The sequence below is a fragment of the Parasteatoda tepidariorum genome, chromosome 4, assembly GCF_982258835.1.
Source record: "Parasteatoda tepidariorum strain Cologne lab strain chromosome 4, Ptep-v5.0, whole genome shotgun sequence".
Classification (NCBI taxonomy): domain Eukaryota; kingdom Metazoa; phylum Arthropoda; class Arachnida; order Araneae; family Theridiidae; genus Parasteatoda; species Parasteatoda tepidariorum.
The window spans coordinates 108,832,183-108,850,299 of NC_141758.1; the positions used below are offsets into that span (position 1 = coordinate 108,832,183).

Below are 18,117 nucleotides of genomic sequence, written 5' to 3' on the forward strand. Positions count from 1 at the left end.
TATATGATGTTATTAATTTACGTCGCACTAGAGTTGCACAATGGGCTATTGGCGAGGGTCTGGGAAACATCCCGGAGCATGATCCGAAGACATGCCATCACAATTTTGATCCTCTGCGGAGGGGATGGCACACCCGCTTCGGTAGCCCGACGACCTGTGCGCGAAGTCGAGCACTTTACGGTAGCACAGTTTAACGAGGACCAATACCGCACACCCTCGGTCCCTACGCAGACTGAGCCAGTGATGCTTGACTTCGGTGATCTGCTGGGAACCGTGTCTTAACGATCAGTCCACTGCGGGACGCACTTTATATGAACAAATTGCAAAATAATTTTCAAAGACTTTACATGATCATGATAAAATAACCAGTTTCTGACAACGAACTCTTTTTCTGGATTATATTAGCCATTATAAAAAGATCGAGAGGTTTTTCGGGATTCGATGTCAGAGGGTAGGATATGAAGCCTGCAATTGAGAATATCCTTGCAAAATGCAGCACAGTTGTACATGAGAGAGTGCAATAATCTCACCGAACCCAGCTCAGTAGACGCTCGCGCACGTGGACTCGCAAGTATTTCATCGAACGCGTAAAAATGATTGGCGTTTTCATATGCTTATGGACCGACGGGACGTCAAAATAGATTGTGGTTGTATGAAGTGTGAAAACGGTGAATAGAACAATGTGAAAAGCACACCTTTACTTTTCACATTGCTTAATTTTTTAAGTGCTTAATTTTCGAAAAGGAAAAATTAAGTAATTTTTAAAAAACACAGCTTGAAAAAAGCACCTTTAAGGGCTTTTAAAAACCGAGAATAAGCACCTTTAAGCACTTTTTAAAAGAGCTACTCACCATGCGGCTAAGTTCAGTCTTTCTTTCAGAATTGTTTTCACTTTTTAGACGACTTGAAAATTCTTTTTAAATGTTTTTTAATTTTTATTTTATTATTTACCACAATTTCGCAACACAGATGCCCTTTGTCGTCATTAATATCACAAGGAATAAAAGAGAATTTACCAATTAATATTAGATGAACTGGGATTAAATGTGAAATAAAAAGTACACATAAATTGGTGAAATTTTTAATCTATCAACAGTGAAACATATTCTGATATCACTCAAACAACAAAATAACATCGAAATGACATTTAAATAAATATCATACACAGCTTGCACATTTGAACCCCTCAAATAAAGTACAATAAATAAAACATAAGTTTATGTATCACATTGAAAAAATTTATTTCAAATGGCAAGAAATTGCTAATATGCAAAATAAAGAAATAATTAAGTAGATAAGGAAAATAATTTTTACATCTCATAATAAGTATACAATACAGTAAAGAAATGAGTGTAAAAATATAAAAGTAAACAAAGTACAAAATAAACAAAGGAAGAAAAAACTATCAATGGGATGAGAAGTAAAGATCGAAAACTACAAACAAATCTAAGAGCAACAAAAACGCGAATTAACACAAGTAAAACTTTTAAACTAAGATGAACGAAGGCTTAGAGAGAACAATAAGAAGAAGAAAAATTAAAAGTTGAGAAGGAAAAAAACTAAAATTTACGAGGAAGTAAATAATCTCAAGTGTCAATCGCCTATCTATCTGAAATTTTACATGTTGACGGATAACTATAAATAGATATCTAGGAAATAATATGTGCCAAAAACTATTGGAATTCGGATAAAAAATTGCAAATTATTTAAAAATTCGTATTTTTTCCCCCCAAACCTGACGTCGACAAGAGAGGAAAAATATGGGTTGTACGAAGTTGCTTTAATTTTAAATCGCACTTTAAAAAAACCTGCAACTTTTTAGGTATATCAAAATAAACAAAATAATTTCCAAGCTTAATTTTTCGGCCTTATGTATATATGCACACAAGACTTCATAAGCAAATACAGTCAGACCTCTATTTAATGAAGTCGCTAAATCCCGATAATAAGTTCGTTATATGGAAAATTCGCTAAATAGAAAATTATCTTTTGAAATAATTAAACGCAAACCGTGCATTAAATTCATAAGCACTAGACATAATTAAAATAGCAATGGATTTACCTTTTTCTTGTAAACTAGTATCTACTATTTATTTTTAAAATCTTTACCATAAAAGAAATCTGCTTGGAAAGCAAGAGAAGAGCAAAACATAATCCAGTACATGCATTTTCAACTAAAAAAAGCTAATTTTAGGAATAAAATTATAATTGCGTTTATTATAAAAGTAATTTTAAACAAGCATTACCACGTGTGTTCTGAAATTTAATTGCTACCAATAAAATCCATTAATTTTGTCATGAGTTTTTCGTTTGAAATGCAAACAAAACGAGGAAAGGGATTTTACTGCTTCCTCTAAAAGTTAAGTGGCTTCGAAAATCAATTAGAGGTCATTTCCCCCCATAAAATGTGTTAACAAGTTTGAAATTATCTGAAATATTTGGGAAAATAGGTAAAGTGGAAAGTTCGTTAAATAGAAAATTCACTTGGATATTTGGAAGTTATTTTACGAAGAAATTTCCAAAATGTTCTTGGTTCCTCAAAAAAAATCGCAAAATAGAGAAATTCGCAAAATGGAAGTTTGTTAAATGGAAGTCAGACTGTATTTAATTTACTGTAAATATTGCTACACTAACTGGCTATTGTTTCGAAAGGGAAGATTTGAAAAATACACTCAAAAATTGGAAAACTAGGATGACTTTCTAGATAAATTTATGCAATTCACGTTTTGAATTGCGTGTAGAATTATCTATTTTAGTAAGCAACTGAAATGGTGACTATCCAAATCAAATAATCATTCTTAAATTTTTTACTAAAAATCAATTGCGATAAAAATGCGCTTAGTTAAAGATATATTTAAAAACATAAGTTTTTTGTCATATTCTTGAGGAAAGAAAAAGCTATTTAAATTTATAATATATTTATAAGAAAATTATATGATTATCAGACATATTCATGTATGAAAAGATATATGACGTTTTCCTTTTCGCAAAAGTCATACAAAAATACAGGTTCCGGAATTATGAAAAATATTGATTATTAAAAAATTGCGTCAAAAATAATGTAAGCTTTTTATTACCGTCTGAAACAGCCTTATCTGCAAACTATTTTCCAAAAAGCTCGTTCATATTTTTCGCTGGCGTGGAATGATTAATCGAACAAAAAATAGAGCGGCTGTTCAACTACTTTCACACATTAAATTACAATCACTAGAAAACGTCATTTATCTTTTTCAATAAATAAACAGTTACATAGAATGCATCACCCTTACACAGATAATGTATTATAACCATTACAGATTCAACTATGAGAAAGTAATGAGAGCAAAAGAATTAAAATTATCTTTCAAAATGTAGTACTGAAGTACTCATGTAATGTGTTCCAAAAATGACCCGTTATTTGAAAACACTGATTGCTCTATTTCAGTTTAAAACTTATGGTTTGTTAAGTTCTGCTAAAAGTACTAAGGCCCATTTTCCGCAATTTAAATATTTAACCATGAAATTCACTAACAGATGACGAGAAAAACTATAAACAATTTTTTTCTTCGTAATGAAATATATGCAGCGCCATCTGTTATATTTGTATTTAAACAGCGCCATATTATGTCAGCAAATAGTTACCAGTTAATAGTTATTAGCAAAAAATTATCAAATAGTTCTCAGATACCAGTGACATCTGTTGACGAATTTTGTAACAAGATTTTCAACTTAGTTGAGAGAGATTAAAAATTCAGATAATCATTTTGATAGCATTATACGATAGATTTTTTGGATAATATTATAAGCTTGAGAAATTTTGGTAAAAATATAGACATTAGAGGTATGGTTTGAGATTGCCTGGATAGTTTGGAGTTCCATATATTTTTAAATCATCCATCCATTAAACCATATTATAGTGTTCTTTTTTTAATCTAAACTTGCGAACATAACGCTAGCACCCTTACCCGCACGAACCTACTACTAACGCCTTCTGTCGCTAAAGAGAAGGTTAAGAGCTAATATTTTTTAGTAGACCATTTTCAGCCGTCATTTTTGCTGCTGTCATTAATATGTATTTTTTTTTGTGTGTGCATAAATTAGACATTAAAAATCTTCTACCTAAAATGTCCCTTTTTTAAGCCAATTGACACAACTGTTATAATATTTTTTTCCTCGATGAATTTTAGTACAAATAATCATTAATAACTAAACTTTTCGACTGTTTTTATCAACTTTTAATTCTTTATAACATTAAGTTGTAACATCAATTCTCAAAAAATAACTTAATTACAGTCTTTACTTTGCTTGAAGGGTTGAGTTTGGTTCTTTAAAAAAAGGTACCAGTTTTATTATTCGTTTCCTAATTAAGCACAAAATACAAAGAAAAATTATTTTTTTTAAAAAAATGATCTTTAATTTCCATCATTACTTTCTCATAGCATTTAATTTTATTTTCAAATAAACTTTACAAACAACAAAGAGTTATTAGTACTATTCCTTTATAAAGATACATTCTTATTTATTCATATGATAGACGCCAAATACAGATAAGACTTCTTATTTTATTCTTTTACATAAACAGTTTACCGTATTTGTTGGAATGAATTATGTTTTAGTAATTATATAGAAAATTCGGGCCATAATATACACTGGTTGTCAGAAATTAAGAGAATTTGCAAACTGGGTCGATTATCTCTAGAACTGCTGGTCCGATTTTAATGAAATTTGTTACGTACATACATTGATACATTACAAAACAAATAACCATTCAGCAAATGTAATACACGTGCATGATCGAGCATAACATTCGTTGTAGTCGGAGGGTATGAAATAACCACAGGACAATTCAGGCTAATAGCCACAGGAAATGATAAGCTGCCTTATTTCAAGTATGAAATCAAGCTGCAAGGCCTGTATATTTGTAAGGGGAATAATGTGGCGTAACTACCACTACAAATATTAAATACCAAATCAATAGTATATAAGACTTGTTAACTTGAAACCATCACGAGGTACCTTTTGATAGATGAAGGTTGACATAGTCTAAGATTAAATCCCCACTGGACCATACCCCCTATTAACCCATATTTTTTTTTTGTTTATTCTGCAACCGCTGTTTCGTACCATCCGACTTCAACGAGAGTTTTACCCACGATCATGCTTGTGTATTACAATTGTTGAAAGGTTATTTGTTTTGTATTGTATCAATCATATCAAATTTCATTAAAATCGATCCAGTAGTTCTAGAGATAACCGACCCAGTCTGAAAATTCTCTTAAATTATTACACCTTGCTAATATAGGCTACCATGATATAGTTATGGGGATAAATCATATCTTGTTAATTATACGGGTAATTTGTATAATGAGTTACCATATAAAGTAGGTTTAGGGATAAAAACGGTAAATAACGGAAGACATTGTCTTTATAAAGGAAAAGTACCCAATTTTGAAAAAAAAAATGGCGTTGTTTAAAGAAGGGTTCAAATAGCAAAAATCCATCAAGTGTTTATCGTGAGATTCCTTGGAAGTTGTAAAGATGTGAATGCACTATGACCACAATGAATAAAAACCATTTACACAACAACTCGTCAAAAGTGCCTCTTGTAAACGGCACTTCTTTCACTTTCACACAAAGAACATGAGACCGAAATCATCAAGAAATATTCATTATACAGTCCATGGTTGAATCATTAGACGCACTGTAAGATTTTATGTAAAGTGTTAATTATTAGGTGATACTATACAGCTTTATTGCTTTCACACGGCTGAAACCTTTTTGCACTTGAGTATCAATTGGTTAACATCATAATGGAATACGTTAAAACATACAAATAATAAATATATAAAAAATCTCTTGAATAAAAACCCATTACATGTATGTTTAAACATAAAAGTATTGCATATAAACTCGTGCAATTATTAAAAAACTACAGTGTGTCGAATAATTTGGTCTAATTATTATAATATACTAATACCTGATTTGATAAATATTCTATATTTATATAATTTATTGTCTAATCTTCGAATTTATATTACCAATTGATACACGAACGTAAACAAGTGCAAACCGGTTTCAGCCGTGTAAAAACAATAAAGCTGTATAGTGTCACCTAATAATTAAGATTTTACATAGAATCTTACAGTGCGTCTAATAATTTGGCCAGAGACTGTATTTTAATCAGCCAGGGACTAAAATGTGCACTATTAAATAGAAATCAAAACTGTATCAAAAATCATTACGTATGTTAATAGATCCAACGAGTATGATAATAGATCATGTGTATGTTAATAGATAGTGTGTTAATAATCATTAAGTATGTTAATAGAGCAATAAAATAACAGAATGAGCCATTTTCTTACTTTGAATAAAACTTAACTGTATGTATAATTAATTAGTTAAAAAAAAGAAAATAAATTTTAAGTAGTAAAAATTAATAATAAAAAATAATAATTTTGAGGCATTAGATTAAATCATGAAAGCTTCTAAAATTTAACAATCACTATGTGCACTGAATTAATAATTATACTTTTATAAGTAAATTAAATTTATTTTTCATTACCTAAATTCATTTTTAAATGGGCAGGGGTGATTGTGAGCCCAAGTCGAAATTCCGGAAAATTTCTTGAGTTTAAAAAAAAAAGTCAGTTTAAATTGAAAAAAATTTAAACAACGTTTTTTTTCTCCTTTTTCTCAATATTTCTTAGTTTACTTAAAATATATTTAAAATTTTACACATACCTATGATGACCTGGAGAAGTAATTAAAATTTACTAATATGTCTTTCTTTCTTGAGTTTATGATTATAACAACTATTTACTGATAAAAAAGGAATATTAATCATGAATATAAGCTTATAAAGTATCTCTCTGGCTTTCCCTTACAAACAAATAAAATAAACTGTGTTTTTAAGTTCCACCTTTGAAAATTTGATTTCCGGAAACTTCTGTGATCAATGATTTTTGAAACATCTGGACCTTCGATCTCCGGAAACTTCCGGATCACTGTTAGCGAAAATTCCGGAAATCCGGATTTTTTCCGGAGCACAATCAGCCCTGAATGGGTATTAAAAATTCCAAAATAAATATTTGTTAGTATATTTGACAAGATATTGTCTATTTCGATTTTACATCGAAATATTTTAAAAAAAAAATTGACAAGGCGTCATTAGAAATGAATTTGAAAGAAATGATTCAATTGCCATTAATGAGAAATTAAATAGCTATTAAAATTTTTACAATAATTCAACTTATTAAATAAGTAATTAAAGAAGCTGAATGCAAATTTATTAATGAAAAAGTAATTAATATGGCTAATTAATACACAAATTTATTATAATTCAATTTTTCATAATTTTGTACTCATTCGTGCGAGAATTAATGATTTCTTTCATAGTTGCGACCCAAACTTGGGCCGTGATTTGTAAAGCATTTCTTATACTCAGCTGGATGGTTGCTCTTCATTCTCATCTTGGTAAATACAGTCAAAACCCGCTATAGTGAACACGGTTTACAGTGAACTCCCGGATATAGTGAATGAAATACTCGCTCCCGTGCCTTGCTACACATGTATGTTTTTTTTTGTTGATATAGTGAATCAACAAAATAGAGGAAGTTGTATATTATGAACTTTATTCATTCTTCGATTGATTTATTTTCATTTTTTTGTAATAATTTTGAACTTTCAACTTCAAAATAAATACATATACTATTTTTAAAACCATCAATAGCATGGAATGTAGCCTTAAGCATTTTTTCTTGTTTGCTTCATTATTGAATTGGATCAGCATTCAAAGAAGTCGCAATCTTCCAGTATCTGGACAAATGCTTCAAGTCAAAACCGATGAAATTGCAAAGTAATTTGGTGCTTTTATGTGCTCGAATGGCTGATTAGACAGGTTTATAAAACGGAATAAAATAAATTCAGGAAAAATTATCGGCGAGTCGGGAAGTGTTTCATGTCTAATGCTGAGGATTGCTCATCAGCTAAAAATTACTATTTTTTTCTGCACGCAAGACGAAGAGTAATAAAAAATAAAAGTTAAACACATTTTTTGTTACTACATATTATTTTCCCGTCATTTTTGTTTTCATTTTATGGGTCATTGATTTAAATAATGTGAGGAACTATTAGTTAAAATTGTTTCGAAACGGATATAGTGAAGTCCCGGTTATAGTGAACCAAAATTTCAGTCCCGTCAAGGTTCACTATAGCGAAGTTTGACTGTATTTTATTCAGTAATGTATCGTAATTTTGGTTTTGAATGGACGCAGTGAGGGGTGGCGGAGACCTAGCCAAGTTTCCGGGAGTCTATCTTTTGAACTTGGGGGTTCCTCTCGGGTGACAGTTTATATCTCAGTATTGGGCAGAACTGAGTACCAAATCAATCAGTAACTGTTCACCCGATATTGGAACACGACTTAGGAAAATAATTTGTTCTCAATAAATCCTGATGATAACGGTCAAAGGTTCTATTAAAAAGACGCTCAAGAAATTCGAAGATATAACGTAAAAAATAAGTTCATAATCTCAACAAAATCTTATTTAGTTGCACGTGTCACACTTTAGTTTTGGTCAGCCCGTCATAGTTCGTGGAACGCCGACTGTTGCCATTACTAACCACTGCTTTGTTGTCATCGCAGGTGTTCCCCCGCCGGGGCACAGTCCTGTTGTGCGGGGGCGGTGGAGAATCGAATAAGTCCGATTGGTCTTGGTCCGATTTACAACGGGCCAGAGCCCCCTGGTTGGGTCTCGACCCCACCGACATGTCGTCTGATACCCTAAGAACCGGTGGGGTGGGTGAAAGAGTCTCAGAGCCACATGAGGAACTGTCGCTCATTTCATTGGTGGAGCGACGAGTGATGCGGGGGGAGGCGTTGGGTCGCCGACCCAAGATCTGGGTTTGGATATGCTCACAGATACGTTTAAATCGTCGAAAAGGTCCTAAAAAAAGAACAGTATTTAGTCAAGTTAATAGAATATAGTAAGTTAATTTGAATATAGTTAGTCTAATAAATAGAATAGGGTTAGTTAAGTTAATAATTTATCAACTGATAGTCAGGTAAACAAAATACGGTCAGTCAAATTGAAAGAACAAACTTAGTAAAGTTGTTACAATACAGTTAGTAAAGTTGATTGAATGTGGCTAGTCAGGTTAATGAAATATACATTTGATTAACCACATTACCTAGCTTCCGGCCATCTAAAAGGTTTATTTTCCGAAGGAACTAAAACCTACCCCCTCTGCCCTAAATGTCATCTACACCGGGCTTCCTCTGATCACACCCTGAACTGTCTTCTCTGGGAGGACATTTATTCTACTCCTCTTTTGGTTTTTGATTTTTTTTCAGGTCAACGGGTTCATGGATCTGGTCTGACTTCGTCAGGCCAGAAGAGGATAAGCAACAACCACATGTGTCTACGTTGGATATGCGTTTATGTCATTGAAACGGTCTTGTAAAAGAATAACATTTAGTCAAGTTAATAAAATATAGTTAGACATGTAATCTTTGGTAAGTTAGTAGAATGCGATTAGTCGTGTTGATCAGATATAATTAGTCCTGATAATCGAAAGTAATTAATCAAGGTAAAATAATACTGTTAGTCAAATTATTTTATTAACTAATGGTGAAGTGGATAGAATACGATCAGTTAAGTCAATACGTTTAGTCAAGTTGATTGATTGATTGAATGTAGGGTTTAATGGCACAAAGTCCAAAGAAGGACATGCTGCGCCAAACAAACGGTTTTAAAATGAGGTAAATGTATAATACAAATTTTCTTCATTAAAAGTCACACGGAATTTATAAAACTAGGTACAACGTGACAGAGGTATTCAAAAGTGAGTAAAAGTAGATAAAAAGGATAAAACATTTATATACAGTATAAAAGACCAATCGCGCGTAGAAACGCAAAAATGTTAGGATGATGAGAGTCACCTAACAAATCCTGCAGAGTTAAAATAGAACTACCAAAAAAGGTTAGACGATGACGGTTAAAACATGGGCAGATGATTAAAATATGATGAATAGTTAGTAAAACTTTACAGGTGTTGCATTGGGGTGGAGGTTCCCCAAATAACAAATGTAAGTGTGTCAGCCGAGTGTGGCCGATTCGGAGACGATTTAACTTTACATCTGCATGCCGCAGACTCAATACAGGATAAGGGTTAAAATCTGTTTTTATTGAGTGAAACTTGTTATAAATTTTTAGATCCCATTGTTGTTGCCAAACAGATGTGATGAACTGTCGAATATAAGTTTTTGTATCCGAGAAAGGTATAGATAGAGTTAAAACAGAGGTAGCAGATCGTGCAGCCGAATCAGCCAAGTCGTTCCCTGGAATACTGACGTGACTCGGTATCCAACAGAATAAAATACGAAATCTATTTTTGTGAAAGGTTATCAACAAGTGATTAATAAAACATAAAATCGGGTGAGTGTCACTGTTAAAATTTTCCAACTGCCTCAAAACACTCATACTGTCGGAGTATATGCAATATTTCCTTGTAGAGCGAGTGGAAATCAGTCGCAGAGCCAAGAGGATGGCAGCAGCTTCAGCAGTAAAGATGGAGCAAATACTTGGGATTCTGTAGCTATAGGTATCATCGGCTATAATGACGCCACAACCCACATATACCGCAGATTTTGATCCGTCAGTAAACACAGGTACATACTCTGAATATTGGTGACGATGAGAAATAAATAGTTGCTGGAAGATAATGGGTGCAACATTAGATTTATTATACATCATAAAAGGGGAATAAAATTGATATGGTATAATGTTCCATGGAGGTATGAGAAGATGATCGACTGATTGCGATGGTGATTTGCAAATGTCAAAAGTTTGAATGAGTAAACGCATGCGAGCATGAAATGGACGGACGTGAGAAGATCTAGCTGCATATAATCTCTCTAAGCTTGTTGAAATTACATAATGCTTTAGTGGATGATATCTAGAGGACATGATACGAAAGTAATAACTGAGGGATAGCTTCATGCGATGTAAATCTAATGGTATTTGATTGCAGACAACGTATAAACTTTCAACGGGGGATGTACGAAAAGCTCCCGAACAAATGCGAAGAGCTGAATGGTGTACAGTATCTAAGATACGTAGATTGGAGGTGGTTGCAGAGCCATAAACTGCACATGCATAGTCAATTCGCGATAGTATGAGTGCTTGATATATGCGTAGCAGGGCTAAGCGATCCGCTCCCCAAAATGTATTAGACAGTACACGCAACATATTCAGTTTCCGTTCGCATTGTTTTCGTAACTGTCTTATATGAGGTATGAAAGTTAGCTTATTGTCGAAAATGACACCTAAAAACTTCGTGTGTGGTACAACTGGTATACGAATGTTTCGAATGGAGATTTCAGGGTCATTATGAAGAGCGCGTTTACGGCAGAAATGGATACAGCAACTTTTAGATGGTGAAAGAGTGTGACCATTCTGATCACACCAGTCTAAGATCTTGTTCACAGCTAATTGCAGTTGTCGCTCGATGACTCTCATGTCGGATCCTGAACACGAGATGTGCAGATCATCGACATAGAGAGAGCCAGAGACAGTAGGGGGCAAGAAGTTTAAAACTGGTGAAATATGCATGATGAATAATGTGACACTTAAAACGCTGCCTTGTGGGACGCCTTCCGTTTAGTCAAGTTGATGGAATACATTTAGTTAAGTTGATAGAATATTAATATAATCAAAATATGTTCTAGAACAACACGTTCAAGAAATTGAGTGCAAATGTACACTTTCCAAAAATCTTTTCGTGAATGTGGTGTAAAACAACGTAAGAAATTAAAGAGTGGTCTACAACATCGTGTGGACGTGAAATGTGTTCTAGAACAATATGTTCAAGACACTACACATGTTTTATCCACTGGTTTATAGCCAAAAACAATTTTTATAGTATGAGAGATCGCCAAAAAAAGCAACTATCCTTACCAGATATGAGAGTAAAGATGACACAGTAAACGGACTGTGGATTCCTTTGGGTCAAGTCCTGAGGACCCGTGGCCGGAGAGATTTCAGCATGGAAGCGAACATTTCTCTGGAACATGCTTGTCCCTCCAGGTCTCCGGTACTCCACTCGGAATGTGATGGGGGTCAGCACACTGTGACTCAGGTCAGAAATCTAGTTGACACCAAAAATTGAACATTACGGAAGTTCGTAAACATAAAATTTTTTGATCATATAAAGGTGTTAACAAATGCTCAAAACATTTTTTAATCCTATTAGTACAAAAGATGTTCGCAAATATAAATATTTCAAATCCAATGAGTGCAGAAGGGTGTTTAGAATATAAACGTTTTTAATCAAACATTTCAAAAAACGTTTAACACCCTGAATGACTTTTGGTCTGATCAGATTTTCACATAAAAAGACTTAATATCAATGATTCGAGGAGCGTACTGAAAAGTAAAACTTTTTTAAGTTACGGTGATGCCACAATAGCCATTACATATTTCAAATCTCTTAAATTTTTTTAAATTTCTTAAACTTATTTTTTTAATCATTCTTAATCGAATTTTAATTAAATTAAATCAATTTTAAAATTTTTATTATATTTTATAAAAAGTGAATATGAAATATTTTATTCTTTTCTTAACAATCAATATAACAGCTAACTTTTCATTTCAATTCATTCACCGTCGCAACTAAATCAAACTCAAAAATCTATTTATCACTCTTTATTCTTTATTTCTTACTACAAAAATGTTTCAGTTACATGGTTAAATTAATTCTCATAATCTTTTTAACCATTCGATTTCACCAAATTGTTTTTTAAATTTAATATTGATTGGTTGTCATTTTTTTTGGCTATTTTATCTTTCGATAAATCGCCAAAAATGGATCTCTTCCCAAGCTCCTTACTGGCTGTTGGGAACAATTCAATCACTTATTAATTTAGCTTTTGATTAGGCTGGTCATGGGGAATTGTTCTCCCATGGTCTGTCCTGACTGATATTAATCAGGGGTCTGTTTAGAAGAAATTTGGGTCTGTTAACGGACCCTTCACAAAATATCTCTTCATGAAAACGGACCCTTCGCAAAATATTTTAACTTAAAAACGGACCCTTCACAAAATGATTTTTCTTTTGATCGAACCCTTCACAAATTTGTTTATCTACATTATTGTTTTGCCAATCGAATAAACCCTTCCCGAGGGGGAGAAGAAAGACGGTTCGAGACAAACTAAGTTTCCCTAAGTTTAAATTCCAAATGTAGTATTCTAATAAAATGTTTCTACTTTTACAAACATATTGTGCGCATTCTTAATAATATTAAATCATATTTTTTTGTAAATAAATTGATCAATTTATATTTATTCATAAAATTAATTAAAAGAATATTATGTAAATAAAAATTAATTTCTGGCAATTTTTAAAATAAAATATAAATTTAAGAATTGTTTAAGTTTACTTAATGCGTAACACATTAAAAGTGATACATTACTAAGTTGTGTTATTTAAAATATGTCAATTGAGATTATTAAAAATGTGAGGGACTTTGTTTCCATTAATCGTCCGAAATGAATATTCTGCTTTGAGCAGTATAGGCAATATACCAAATATTTGTATGTTGCATCTGTAATTTAGTAGTAGCAATCGTTGAGCAGAATCTTGTATCTATTTACAATTCAAAAACTTCTTGAAAAGGTTTTCAGCAATTTTTGTAATAACAGGACACTATTTGCACAAATTCACAAAGCAGGAATCTGGTTGAAAGAATGTGACTTAACGCTTATTTTATATTCACAATATACGGATAGTTTTTTCGCAATTTTATAAAAAACAGGACGTTTCACAAAATGTCTGGACAGATCCCTGTTAATATACAAAATTTATTATTTCACATAAAAAGTCTTTAGTATAAAATATTCTTTAATTTTGTATCTCGAGCTTTACAACTGTTACTGAATAAAAGTTTTCTTATTATCCTGATTTCATCTTTATCTTTTATACCATAAAGCTACAACTGCAACAAATTCTGTCATTCTAGTTACGAAATCAGACACAAAAATGTACCTTTTCTGAATAAACACGTCATTTTTTCGGATTTTTGGTCTCTTTTCATCCGGAAGTGCATTAAACGCCCTATCAAGCAGATTCTCAAGGTGGCACCCGGAAATTTGACGGGGATTTCTCCTCTTTTATGTGCAGCAGGAATCAATCCCAAAGTCATAAAAATAGGGTAGTTTCTGAAGAACATTTTGTGGTATTTGGGGATCAGAGTGAACATTACTTTTCCTTGCGTAGTTGGTAACGCAGCTATTACCAAAAATGTAAACTTGTTTTTCTATTGCATTAAAACAACGCGTTAAAATAAAGATATTTTATTAAAAGATTGTATTCTTTTTAACACATCAACGGTGTAGAAAGTTCGAAATTTCTGAAGAAAAAAAAAGTACATTTTTTGCAAGAGGAATTGTTAACTAACTAGAAAAGGGTATTCCAGAAACTGAAAGAATAAAGGATATAAACAAAACTATACTTGAATTTATCACATAAGTATTTATTTATTTTATTTATCAATCTGTTTAAAAGACAATAAATAAATAAAATTAGCAAACTGTTTTTTTCTGTAAGTAAAAGCATTCCTTTCATCACATGGTGATTTTGCTTGGCGTAAAATACAGTCAAACCCCGCAATAGTGAACATTATTTATAGTGAACTCCCGGATATAGTGAACGAAATGTTCGCTCCTTCGGAGAGTCGGGAAGTGTTACCCCTATCTGATGTAGAGGATTGCGCATTAGCTAAGGATTACTAATTTTTTTTTTGTACGCAAGGCGACGAGCAATAACGGGTTTGACTGTATATAGAGTATATCATGGCTAAAGTAATGAGACTAGTTGAAATAAGTTTCAATTAATGAAATGAAATAGAAACAAAACATAAAATTATACAAAATGTGAAATAATCCTTCTATACACATTCAATATTCAAACTAAAGAAAAAATTCTGCTTCAGCTAATTCTATTGATTTTTGATGTTAGATGTATTAAATATTCACTATCTAAGCAACATTTATTTTCTATTTATATAAACGCTGTCATAAGTTTTTCCCATAAATCTTGAACAGTAAGTTTGTGTCTTGGCGTTGTGTACATTTCATAATTTGGGCATGCCTATATTTGTTACAGAAATATCTCAGAACAACTTAAACACTGGAAAAGTTAACTTAAGATATTAATAAGTTTAAAACACTTATTTGTAATTTTTTTTCGTATTAAAACAAGAGTACGGTTTCGAACTTGACGTTTTTAGTCATGCATCAAACTACTGTCTTGCTTTTTATAAAACTCTTTTCAACTATCTCAACTGTATTATCAGGGGTCTGTCCAGACATTTTGTGAAAGGTCCGTTTTTCGTGAAATTGTGAAAAAATTACTCACATTTTTTCAACCAGGGTCCGCTTTTACGAATTTATGCAAATAGGGTCCGTTATTGAAAAAAAAAAAAACTTTTCAAGGAGTTTTTAAATTGTAAAGGCATACAAGATTATGCTCAACACTGTAAAATTATAATTAAAAAAATTAAATTTTAAAAAATAAACAACAATTGCTGCTTTTAAATTAGAGATGCAACATACAAATATTTAGTATTTAGCCTATACTGCTGAAAGCAGAATATTCATTTCGGACGAATAATGAAAGAATCGTCTGCCGAAGGCAAAACTTACTTCGTTTACATCCATCTTTCTCCCCCCCCCTTCCTGGGAAGGGTTTATTCGATTAAAATAACAATAATGAAGATAAACAAATTTGTGAAGGGTCTGATTAAAAGAAAAATAATTTTGTGAAGGGTCCGTTTTTAAGTTAAAATATTTTGTGAAGGGTCCGTTTTTATGAAAAGATATTTTGTGAAGGGTCCGTTAACGGACCCAAATTTCTTCTAAACAGACCCCTGATTATAATTTATCGATTGCTGTAGTTTGTTGAGAATATTATCAAATAACCGTTTAATCCAGTTTCTGTATTTTTATTTGTAAACATCTAGATAATTTTAGTTTTTTTTTAATTTATTATTTTTGTTACATTGTCTAAACTTACATCGTGAATGTCTAAAATCGGCTCTTTTGGTTGGAGAAAATATTTTTAAGAATAGTTATTGAAAACTATAGAAATAATTCATGTTAATTCCTACCACTAGAAAGAATCATAAGTTTAATCTAATTTTTTTTACGATGAATTACACTTATAAATGACTCTAGTTAGAACTTAAGCTTCGATCTGTAGTTGCTCCCACCGTTTGAGGACCTCCCAATAACTAGTCATTTTTTATAACATCGTTTTGTCTCCTCATATTTTAGAGAATTTCGAACAAACTAATGCGTGTTGATTGCGCTCTTTTTTAAGCATTAATGTGCGTAAAGTTCATACTTATACTAAATTGATGTTGTCCACATTTTTTTTCAATTCATTTTGTACCGCAACTGGTGCCGTTTTCGAGCTGGAAAGGCGACTTTTAAATAAAATCCACTGTAAGTGTAGTAGTCCATTCTCAACCAATTTATTATACCTAGACATAACTTTTAGAATTAAAGCTTCGACCGTTGGACAGAGAGGATGATTATGAACTTCGGTGAGTAAAATAATACAGCATTTATAAATATGCAACAACGTTTTCTAAAATATACTATCGTTTAGAGTTAGAAAGCTAACTCCGCAGTTTTCAAAGAGATGAGCTAAAAACGGTTCAATCTTAGCCTAGATGCGATCTTTATAATTTCAGCTTCAGCCGCTGTAAAGTTAAGAGGATGGACTTCTTGAAAATATTCTTAAATTTATAAACATAGTTTTTTTCAATGATAAAAAAGGTTTTGTAATATAATTTTATACATAAGACAAGGATATTATATGGCAGAAAAAAATTTAGCAAAAAAAAAAAAAATTGTGAGAAAAAGCAAGATTACTCAATGATATGAATTTGATTACTTACTGATAAAAAGGCATGAATTAGATCTCCCTTGACTGTATTGAGGGGTCGATCTTTGACTAGAATAACATAGGTTTCATCACGTTCCGTAGTCATTAAACTACCAAACCATGACCTTTTAGTTAGCCTATCAGAAAACAAGCATAGATCAGCAAAGCTTCTACACTCTACAAATATTCACTGTAGTTTTTTTTATTTAATAGAAGGCAGAAACTGCTTTTTTAAAAATTTAGGTAATTGCTTTTCTTTAAACCATTTTAAAATTTAGCCTAGATTTTAATAATATTAATAAGATAAAATTTCCCCAATGTATAAATACCAATTAATACATCTCTGAGTAAAATGAATTAATTAGCATAAAAATAAGCGACTTAATCTTTTGTTTCTAATTTTATTGTTTTAGAAAATTGTAACCCAATCCTTAACATCAGTACCTCATCAAATCCTAAATTTGAAATACACCAAAAAGTTATTCAAGAGGATTTTTGTTGTTTTGACTTGCCGTCTATTTATCTTTTTTTGTGATTACATATCTCAAACAATAAATAACGACACTTAAATTAAAGAAAATAAAGGAGCAAAAAAAACTATATGCCACATCATTTAAGCCGAATAAATCAATAACAATTCTCATGATGATTTATTTGGAGATTTCATGGTGATTTATTATTTTTATCACAGAAAATCTGACTTTATTTTATATGAAGTAGAAAAGTATTACATGATAAAAAAGAATCCGTAAAATTTCGATTATGTACACTTCATCTCTACTTTTTTACGGTGAGTCACAAAAGTTACCATACACTTACACTAGATAGTATACGAGGTCTTAATGTCTGATTCAATTTCTGGTTTATTTATATATTTCTTAACGATTTATGTTTTGCACTGAAATTCTTAAATTTGGATTGAGATCATAAAATGTTCGTCTTTCAAATGAAATAAAAAATTTAAATAAAATACCTACAAAATCCTAATTAATGTTTTTAAGACGATTTAATTGAAATGAGAAATTAAATTAAAGAAAATTAATCGCTTCAAATTTTAGTTATCATCGAGTAACTATTTTGATTATTTGGAAAAAAACTAGTTACAGAACCATATTAATAATTAACTTATTAACTATAAAACATTTTCTAACAGTTTCTAATAACATTTAGATCTTAAATGATGTACACTGGCTT

The 18,117-nt window shown here is 31.5% G+C and overlaps 1 protein-coding gene across 5 annotated transcripts in view; it reads right to left on the minus strand.

Moving 5' to 3' along the window:
* Positions 1-7,628: 7,628 nt before the first annotated feature.
* Positions 7,629-18,117, minus strand: part of LOC107442572 (serine/threonine-protein kinase BRSK2) — a 223,225-nt gene continuing 212,736 nt past the window's right edge. For all 5 annotated transcript variants that reach the window (XM_071182844.2, XM_071182845.2, XM_087161904.1 and 2 more), the window contains 3 exons: positions 16,937-17,060; positions 11,935-12,124; positions 7,629-8,922 (listed from right to left, as the gene is read on the minus strand). In XM_071182844.2, the coding sequence (XP_071038945.1) occupies positions 8,537-8,922; positions 11,935-12,124; positions 16,937-17,060 (700 nt within the window). In that variant the 3' untranslated portion in view covers positions 7,629-8,536. The remainder of the gene's footprint in view (positions 8,923-11,934; positions 12,125-16,936; positions 17,061-18,117) is intronic.